This window comes from Cicer arietinum, chromosome 5 (assembly GCF_000331145.2).
Source record: "Cicer arietinum cultivar CDC Frontier isolate Library 1 chromosome 5, Cicar.CDCFrontier_v2.0, whole genome shotgun sequence".
Classification (NCBI taxonomy): Eukaryota; Viridiplantae; Streptophyta; class Magnoliopsida; order Fabales; family Fabaceae; genus Cicer; species Cicer arietinum.
Window position 1 is genome coordinate 50,575,028 of NC_021164.2, and position 11,407 is coordinate 50,586,434.

An 11,407-nucleotide genomic window follows, 5' to 3' on the forward strand; every position below is an offset into this window, starting at 1 on the left:
TCGGAAGAGAAGTAAAATTTGATTAAGAATTATTCTAACTAAAATTTAAATTCGAGTTCTAGCAAATATTTTACTTTTAACTTAAATTCATTAACTATTTGAACTCAATTAGTTAATTATGTAATTTTGCATTTTAATATTAGAAACTAAAATTAATGTGGATTGTTTGTTTAAATAAATAAAAAATTGAGAGTAGATATTTATTTTAGATTGAAAAAATATGACATTTAGGTTTTTTCTTTTAAATGTTTAGATAAAGAGAGATATGTCTTATATAAAATTAGAAACAACTATTACCTTTATGAATAATTTACAATAAAATTTACATGTATCTACACGTGGAATGTGGAATGTAGAATTTAAAATTTAAATCAAAATCATAGTTAATGCAAATTAATCATCTATATCACTTTAAATGATACACACAAAATAATAAATAGATGAGAATCAGTCTTAGATTTTTTGTATTGAGTATAACTTATCCCTATGAAATTGGTTTATAACGTGAGAGACGTCACTTTTTAAAAACTATTATTGAGCTTTATCCCTTATCAATACGAGACTTGAATTTTTTTCTAATACATTCGTTCACATCCAATATTATTGAGGTTGGTGCTTGTATACAAATGGTGGATAGTCCGATTGAGTAGGCTCTTCTGATACCATCTTAGATTTTTACATCTGACATAATCTCTCCTTACAAAACCGGCTTTTTAGATAAGGTATACCGCTTTTTAAAAACTATTATAGAACTATATCTTTTATAAATATAAGACTTGACTTTTTCTCTATAGCTAGCAGCACTCACTCTAGAACTCTGTTTTCAACACTTTTGTTGGTTTACATTCATGTAAGTCTCACATTTTTGGCCATGTTTTCCGCATAAAATTATGTGACCTATGTGAATTTCACTCAATAAGAGAAATAAGGCTCTGTTTGGAAATGCCATAAAATAAGCTTATAACTTATAAGCACTGTTTGGTAACAGTCACTTATGAACTTATAGCTTATAGCATTTTTTTATAAGTTAATTCAAGTAGTTTATGAGCTTATAGCTTATCATTTTTATTCCAATTTTACCTTTATTATTTAACTAAAATCCTTTTTAACCCATTTATAACTTATTTATCATAAAAACTTATTTATAATTTAACTGAAAAATTTAAAATAATTTAAATAAATAATTTATTTTAAAAAATTAATCAATAATAATTTAAAGTAAATAATTTATTTCTTATAATTTAAAATGAATAAGTTAGCTAAACAAATAAAAAAATAGTTAAAAAAAATAATTTATTTATTATAATTTAAATTTTTTAATAAATAATTTAAATTTTATATTAAATATTTAAGCTATCAACTATAAACTTTAAGCTATCGGCTAATTTTATCAAATAAAATTTAAATATTAAAAAAGTTAAAGTAAGTGTTGCTAGCATTTTCTAAAGAGATTGTAACATATGTCATGATTTGTTAGTAAACATGGTGTACATGGAGAGATGATAGAAAATATTAGATGTGTATTATATTGATGGTAGTGACAAATTCTTAAATATTATATAAATATAGTGTGATTTGATGATTGTTCATCATATGCATATTTTTTATTGTTTTTAGTCTTATTTATCTTTAATCATTAGTTAATTTAAGGATTTATTTGATATATTTTGTTGATTTTAGTTCTTTGATGTAATGAAATGTTTATGTTCTTATTTCCTTGATTAAGTAGAGATTTTTCGTAGTTTTGTGTTGTTTCTTTGTTTTAGTGCAATGCTGAATTTTTGTGAGAAATCAACATGACTTATGTGAAGTATTTCAGCCATATGTGGATTTGTAGATGTCCAATTGGAGTCACACCAAGTGCAAATGAAAGCTAAGATACATAGCTACAACTTTCATGAAGATATCGGAACTCAATTCAAACTCAAAAGAGGAGAAAAATGTAGAAAATATCAAACAGAAGAAGTTGTGCGCCTCAAGTGCAACAGCCGTGCCTAAGGCGCATTTTCAGTCTGAAGCCTCTGTCTAGTCGCGCTTGAAGCGCAAAAACTGCACCTGGGGCGCGTGGGACGGGCATCATTCATTAAAATGCATTTTTTTTCTCACTTTCTAGGTATCTTTTTGACTATTGGGAAGTTGGAAGACTTGTGTCATAACAGAGAAACTCAAAGACGATCGTTTCTAACACCATTTGAGCAGTTTTATCAAGAATTGTTCAAGAATCTTTGTCGTAATTCTTCTCTAATCTCTATCTTTTCTATCTCTATCATGAGTAACTAAACCCTATTTGTTAGGGATGAGTGTAACAAGATGAAACCCTTATTTTTCTGATTTGATTTCTAGTTATATGAATGAGTTTATTGAATTGTTTTTCTCATCTTTGTGCTTAATGCCTTTTTTTCTTGATCAACATTAAAATGTTCTACGATTCATATTTTGAAACGAAAGTGGACTTTACGAATGCTTGAGATGAGAAATTCATGAATTTGTTGTCTAGGGATAGATGCAGGCCACGAAACCAATTAAATTAGTTGCAAAGATAATAGTTTAAAAAGAAAATTCTTGTACGATAATGATTAATTCTAATCTTAAATCCACTAAGGAATTAGGGGTTACTTGGAACTAAAGGTTATGTCACTAAGACATTAGGGCAAGAATAATAAAGAGAATTCGATAATAATTCAATAAAGGAATTCAGTAACTAGGATCAAATTAGACACCAAGGTTAGATTTGAAGTGAAACTCATCCCTGACATTTTTCTTATTGTAAATGATCAATTTTATTAATGTTGTTAGTTTTAAATATTATTTTAATTAATTTGGGAACTTTTTTTTCAATTTTAGTAATTAAATATAATTCGATAGTAAAACACAATCCTTGAGTTCGAAACTCGTTACTACCATTTTAATTATTACTTGCAACGATTCAGTACACTTACTGAAACACTATCACAATTACAGAAAAATTCCTTAATCCAGATGAAATGAAAGTGGGAAGAACGAATTCTTTATGGTGCAAGACATGATCAATGAGCAATAAAAAGTCTATCTTGAACTGTATTTTGTTACAGTTAGGAAAAAATTGTGAAAACTCTTTGTTTTGTTGAAAATTAATGTGTTTGGGGTGGAGATTGTTACAGAAAATATTAGAAATCTGGAGATGTTTTATGGCAAAGAGAGGTGCTACAAGATGTGCACCAACAATATTGTGTTTTCTATTTCAACGAGATTGAATCTTTGAATAATTTATTTTTGCATTATCTAAAAAGTGTATGCAATTTGGAAGCTAATATACAAGTAATAAAATCATAACGCAAGCATATAAAATGTATAGAATGAACATAACAACACTCAAGCAACATACGACATTATTTTATCTATTACCAATCATTATTAACATTTAATTTTATTAACTTATCACCATGAACATATATCACACAACATCAGCACATAAGCAATCATATAAGAACAATGCACATATAACAGATATCCTAGTGACTCCACTAATGCAAGTAAACATATGATGCAATGCTACCTAATCACCATCTAACTCCGTCACATGGATGCAACTACTTTGGGTTAGTGCTAGTAGAGAAGCCACATATTGCTTAGCAAACTAGAGAGTCTAGTCGATAAGGTTTCAGTATATAGCCGGAACATCTCAATGACATCGATCCCGTCTTTCATGTAAGACTTTCCTACCGACATCCCCTATACCTCAATTCGGCAGCCTGCTCTAATTCTATAACGACATTAACCCCTAACATGCCCTTTATATGCAAGTATGAAGGACAATATCAATAACATCATTGGAAAATGACACACAATCCTTATTGCGACTTGAGTTCATTTATAACATATCAAATTATCAACAACATCACTATCAATCATCACTCAGCTCATACTACGACGTTAGTTCATTTATATCAGATCAACTTATCAACAATGATACATCTAGCCCATATTGTGAATTGTATGTCATAACAGTTTAACTCATCATCAACAAACAAATTATACAAACAAAGATACACCATACATCACCAACAAAATAACATTCACATAATCATTTCATCATAATTAGATATTATTCTTATACGTTAACTAATTAGCCGTATATATTATTATTCATTCATGATTATCTTTATAAATCATCTTTATCAACTCCCCAAGTTCCCTTAATTGCTAAGTAATTAATTAATCTTTGTTAATAATTAATATTTATTAATTCTCTATTAACTTCAATACCCGTAATCAAAGTAATTATTAAAATAATATTATTTAAACTCTCACTTAATAATTAATTAATTAATTATAACTATAATCTAATTAATTATTTTACTAAATTATCACCAAACATTACCACAAGTTATCTAATTAATATTTAAATTCATTAACCATAGTTAACTAAGCTTAATAATTCATCACCTATTAATCACTTAGATTTTTTAACTTCCGATCACCAACAAATAAATTTCTTATATCATAAAAATCTATTTTTACAACATTTACAGAAACTCCTAATTTTTAACTCCATATATCAATTTCAGCTATCCTAAAAATTGATTTCAAAACTTAGAAAATATTTAAAACTCAGGAGAACGAACAATTCACACAAACTACATGCATCAAACATACAATTTAACAGTGAAGAACGAACAACCCATCAATTCATAAATCAACATATATATCATGCAATCATACACTTATAATTTAGCACTGTTATCCTAGCGTTATATATCATATATGCAAGAGTTGTGTTTTTTTGTACATAGTAAACCTTGTACCTGATTAATGACTTATGACCATGAAATCTACTTTACAAATTGATGAATCCTACATCGATTATGGGTCTTCAACTCAATAACAATCACTCATGATCAAGGAAGAAATAGAAAGATCACTTCAAACAATAAATTGAGAACAATAATAACAATTAGGGCAATGTTTCTAAGAAACAATAAGAAACAAAACATAAAATAATTTTTTGTGACTTACCAAATAGATTCTGAACAATTAGTAAGACTCTGGATTACAACTCTAATTCCTACGGTCTTTTAGCAACTAACGGAGTCAAATTCAAATAACGAATGAGAAAGTTATAATTGTTTTAGTGTTTCTCTCAAATCTCACTAATTTTGATCCCCAAAGCAAGGTACAAAAATATGGGCTCTGATAAGGTTTAAATAATGTCTACAAGTTTAGGTCGAATTTTTTGAGTCAATTAAGGATTCAACATGTTTGGGACATATTTAAAAGTGAAAACCATGAAAATCTTGTTTTTAGTTACAACAGCTACACTGTTTGGATCATTACTTGATCTATAGAGTCTTATTGACGCAGTCTTGGTAGCATTGGAAAGATAATAGAAAGTATTTGAAAATTAATAGAAATAGCCTTAAACTAATTCAAAATTTAAAGATGCTAAAGTTTCATTTTAAGTTTTAGATGAGGCATATAGGTCGTTTTTTGAGTTTTGCTTCTAAAAAAAGTTTTTAGAGTTACATATATTAAATTATAGCCATATCAAGGTCAATATGAAGATAAGATTAATGGATACAATATTAATGAAGGGTCTCTTGAGGTAAAAACCTTTTTTATATGTGTTTTAATGACAACAAACCTTATGAAATAAATGTTAAGTTTTTTAAATTGTGATCTACTAATGTTTGCATTTGAGTTTTTGTTTAAAGAACAGAAGTGGTCAAGCTTGAAGCCATTCACATAAAAAAGTGCATTATATCAAGTCAACAATGAAATAATTGAGGAGGCTAATTCATAAATATCAATATGATGATCCTTAAGCCGATGATGATTATCGCAATATGTTGTATCTCAATCACGCCTAAAATCTCTTGGAATAAGTCAAGAAAAACTATGGGTCAAGATGTGTATATATAAAAATTAGAGGATGAATAATTCAGATCAAAGGATGATCATCCATGAACATCCTTGTAAACAGGTTCCTCATCATCTTGATAAAAAGGTGAAAAAATTGACTTAATCCAACATGTTCTATGAACTGGAGGATAAACACTCAGAGGATTAATGTACGTCATAAATTAAAAGAAGATGAATCTTTTTCAGGAGACAAACAATGCTAAAGTATAAGGAAGATTTTATGACCTCTATGTTAGAGGATAATCAAAACAGAAACGAGAATGAACGTACAACAGAGAATGAACAAAACAGAAAAGAGGATGAAGGTACGACAGAGGATGAATGTGCGACAGAGGATAAACAAAGTAGAAAAAAGGATGAACTCTTGTAAAATATTCATCCTCACACGTGAAAAAAAAAATCCAAAAGTACCATAGTACGAAAAAGTGTTGAAAAGCATGACTTTACAGATCTTGGAAAATGAAAAAGTCAAAAGTACAAGCCATGTCCTAATTAATGGAAGCTTTTGAAGTAACAATGCTAAAGTATAAGGAAGATTTTATGGCCTCTATGTTAGAGGATAATCAAAACATAAACGAGAATGAACGTACAATAGAGAATGAACAAAACAAAAAAGAGGATGAAGGTACAACAGAGGATGAACAAACAAAAAAGAGGATAAAGGTACGACAGAGGATGAATGTGCGACAGAGGATAAACAAAGTAGAAAAAAGGATGAACTCTTGTAAAATATTCATCCTCACACGTGAAAAAAAAAATCCAAAAGTACCATAGTACGAAAAAGTGTTGAAAAGCAAGACTCTACAGATCTTGGAAAATGAAAAAGTCAAAAGTACAAACCATGTCCTAATTAATGGAAGCTTTTGAAGTAACAATGTCGATTTACAAGAAAATGGGTTTGAATTGTAAATGTACATTTTAAAAATTCCTGTTTAAAACTTAAGAAAATAACTCAAGATTGATCTTGGTTAGGAAAACAGAGAAACGAAGAACGTCCTTGATTTTATTATAAAACAGAGAACGTTCCTTGATTGGCTTAAAACAGAAAATCAGTTTGTATTTTATCTTAGTTAATCAATCAAATAAAGAGATAGGATAGAGAATACCACACAAAGAAATATCCTGGTTCACCCAACTTGGGTTACGTCTAGTCCTCACACTGTGAGATTTTCCACTAAGTGTTTAAAACAAAGAAACTTCTTGATTTTACAGCACCTAGTCTAGATACACCTTGATCTGTTTTAATCTCTATTTCTTTCCACCCAGAAAGCAACACCAGCACCTATCTAACTTTGATATGATTCAATGCAATCTAAACAAACTATAAACAAACTCTTATAGTTTGAGTTTTTACAATAAGATTGATTTTGGCAGAATCTAAGATATCTCAACTCTTGTTTGAGATTTGATTCTTTACAAAGAAATCAGTAATGATCAAGTAATCTGATATGAGACTTTTAGAACTGTTTCTTCTTTGCGAATTTTGAGAACTTCAAGTATGTGTATGTGATTGATGTTTGAGATTTTACAGCACTTGAATTTCTTGCTTTGCTCATGGATATTGGCCTTCTATTTATAGGCTTTAGAAGCATTTAATGAGGGTCAAAAAGAGCTGTTGGTAGTGCTCTGTATTTTTGTCTGAAACTAATATTTCAGAATAAAAATAATCCAGCCATTGATTTAAAAAACTGCTTTTGACTTTTCTGTTAAAGCTTTAAATCAGTTTTGTCTTCTAGTTAAAAAAAGCCTTTGAAGTTTCTCCCTTGATCTTGGATGGTACAATTTCGATCTTGAGTCTTGAATGTAGCCAATCGAGTTTGGAGAAGAATTATAAGCCATTGCAGAAGAGAATACACTGCTGCTGGAGTTATGCAGAAAACAGAGATTGATTATCAATCTGGATCTGTCAATTTGATCTTTCTGGAGTTTTGATGATCAATCTGGAGTTCTTGTTTTGATCATTCTGGATGTCCTTTGTAATGTCTTATCATATATCAAGGTTGATCAAACTTTCTTGACAGTTTGTTTTTAGAGTTACAAACTGTTCTTATTTTTGACTGTTTTTTGAGTCCTTTTATTTTAGTGATCAGATAGCCTTTTTGATCTGGGATGAATCCTACTTGTTCCTTGCCATGTACTGATTCTATTTGAATGAAATTTCGAGGTAGAATCTTTGTTAAAGAGGTGGAGAATGATTGGTCAATATGCTGTGATGAACATTCTTGAAACTGGAGATCATTCTCTGTTTTTATGCAGAATGTTCTTATTGATGTCTTTTCTGCTTTGCTTGATTCTGTTCTTAAATAAATTCACTCAAAAGCTCAAGTTAAATTAACATAACATTTTAGAATCATAATTAACTTTCTTAATTAACATTTGTTTATTTTCATCAAAACTTTAAATATGGAGTTTATCTCAACAGCTTTATCCTCCTATCAGAGGTTGAACAACAAGAGGATAATATTCTTATCTTATTCATCCTCTTACATAGAGAATAGTCAAAAAGGAAAAAGGTTGTACCTAACTTGAAAAGAAGTACCCTAAAAGTCTTGGAATAGTAAAAAAGGAAAAAGGTTGTACATAACCTGGAAAAAATGACCTTAAAAGTCATGGAAAAGCAAAAAGAAAAAATACAACTCATGTCCAAACTTCGAGGAAGATTAAACCTCCTATCCGATGATGGATTACAAACTCATCCTCCTAAACTCATGTATTACAAGGACACCTGAATGACACTTTGGTAAATCAGATTAATATCGACGGACATTTAATCAAGTCTCCAACGGTCACTTAATACTTTTTCTCATGGATGAAATTATAACCTCTACCATTAGAGGATAACCTCTACCAAAAATGACAAGTCACATCAAAATTAATGAAAGTTTAATTCTCATACAAATCAGATCCGAGGATGGACCACTGCAGTAATCCTCTCAGCATACTTATTAAAATTTAGAAAAATTAAGTTTCATTTGGCCAACAATTTTTATAAATAATATTTAATTATTATAATTATATATAAATAATAAGAAATAATTATTTTCAAAAAAGATTATTTAACTATTAATTTAATTTAAAGATCAAATGTATTAATATATGTCGAATCGAATCGATTCATATAATGTAAAAATTCTTAAAAAATAAATATTAATAAATATGCACCATTAAAGATATGAATTTAAAATAGAAAAGGATTATAAAATAATAAATATTAAATTTTAATAAATATTATACTTTGTAATATATGTTAACAAATATGGCTCATTTATCTAGTAAAAAAAGTATGGCTCATTTTGTCAAAAAATAAGTAAGTATGGCTATTTTTTGAAGAATGAAAAAGTTTACTATAAAAAAAAAAACTAAATTAAAAATTACTACCTTTTTTTAAAAAAAGATAGGTGAATTAACAAATGAGGTAATTGATTAACATATTATGGATTTTTTTCATTCATTTAATATATATTATATTGGAAATAAAATATAAGTGAAAATAACACTTTTTTTATTTTATAATAATTAATTTAGTAAAAAATAATTTATTTTTTTAACTTCTATGTAACATTATTTACTTTTGTCCATCGTACTCATTTCATTAATAATAATAGTAAATAAACTAATATTCAAAAAAATACTATTATTCGTCCTATTTTTTTATGAATAATTTTAAGACAATAAGATAAATTTAAAATTCAAAATATTTTAATTAAAATTTTAATAAGATAAATCAACTATTAAAACTACAATTTTATTTTTATTTTTATGTAGAGTAATATATAAACCATTTTTTGTTAATCCAAGTGTGTTTTTTATATAAAAACAAACGTAGGTACTTACTAAGTTGTACTAGTAAACGCTTTCCTCGTGGTGTTTTGAGCTTGGGGGGATTTATATCATTGCACATAGAAAAAAGTCAGAAGTCAGAACCCTGTTTTGTTTCAGTTGTCAAACTCTGTTACTTCAACTTTTTTATTTTCTTTTTTCCTTTTTAGTCTTTTCACTTTAACGTTTCACCACACTTAACTTTTCTTCTCAACATTTCATAAATCTCAACACTAACATTTTAATTTTCCGCACTAAACTCTCTTAGTCTCTTCCAACGCCTAATGACGTCACTCTGCCGGCGGTTACCTACCGCCGGCACCGCCTCACCATTCGGTCAGGTCCGCTTACTCCAACCTTCGAAGTCCACCTCGATTAACAGAATCCACTACGTCTATTCACTTAAGCGGTCGGGAATCTCTCTACGGCAGCGCCGGTGGACTCCGGTCGTGGAAGCGACTGGACACGGCGGCGCACGGGAGAGATCGGATTTCAGCAAGGAAGAAAAGGAGAGGCCGCGTGTATTGGAAGCGGCGAAAGAGAGGGAAAATGTGAATCAGTCGGCGAAGGTGGTGGTTGCTGCGGCGGTGACGGTGGTTATGGGAGTCGGAAATAGAGTGATGTATAAGCTGGCGTTGGTTCCTTTGAAGCAGTACCCTTTCTTCTTGGCTCAGCTAGCAACTTTTGGGTACTTTCTGGCTTTTCATCGTTTTTGCTTCTCTTCATTTATTTTTCGATTTTGAATTGAAAGTTAAATATTTCAATGACTTATGATAAAATGTCGCTTGGTAAATTATATGAAAAACAATTTGGTTGATTAATGTTTTTTAATGATGATTGTGATGTTTGATTTTTCTCTTTTAATTAAATTAGTATTTATTAATACTCTTGTTCTAGTTGCGTAGATTGAAGCGGTACTTAATTTATTGATTCTCTTAATTACGTGTTTTGCATGTATAATTTGCGATGAGTTGTTATATAATTATTGTTATTAATCATATTATATAGTTCTTTCAAATACAAATCATATTATATGAGTATGTTCAAAAATATATTTAACATTATTTTTTTTTTACTCAGTTTAATTAATTTTTTTTATGAATAAACAGAATTAAATATAATGATGTGATTAATAGCAATAAATATATAACATCTCCACACAAATCATAAAAAAAAATCCTTGTTTATTTCCTAGTCCTATAAGTAGTATCTATGGGGGGTTTAGCACAAATGGTTGGTGGAGTGTTTTTTTTTTTTTTTGAGTTGGTTGGTGGAGTGTTGTAAACCCGGCCACCCACTGTTATTTCTACTAAAAAAACTAGTATTATTATCTTGTGCTATGCCTTTTGTGCCATAAACGAGTTTTTTAATTTACAAATATATATGTTTGTGTACTTTAGGGTATATATATGGTGATTTTATTGTGGGATACAATATGTTTCAATTTTTTTAATGGAAAAATGTATTAATAAACACTAATCTAGAGACAAGACTTGCAAAGATTAGGAAATAAATATTACAAGAGCAAGAAATCACCCCACGAAAATACAATTATGCAATGAGAAAGAAATCATTATATATATATATATTTCCTGTAAAAAAAATTCTATAATTTTGCAAATTTTCTTTTGGTCTGTTATTTTGCAAAATTTTAAAACAGTTACAAATAATTCAATTTCTTTACTGCTTA

General features: G+C 28.8%; 1 protein-coding gene across 1 annotated transcript in view; it reads left to right on the forward strand.

The window, feature by feature from the left end:
• Positions 1–9,805: 9,805 nt before the first annotated feature.
• The window catches only part of LOC101512415 (protein CLT3, chloroplastic-like), a 9,232-nt gene continuing 7,630 nt past the window's right edge, over positions 9,806–11,407 (forward strand). The window contains exon 1 of the mRNA XM_004500012.4: positions 9,806–10,405. Within this exon, the coding sequence (XP_004500069.1) occupies positions 10,002–10,405 (404 nt within the window). The 5' untranslated portion in view covers positions 9,806–10,001. The remainder of the gene's footprint in view (positions 10,406–11,407) is intronic.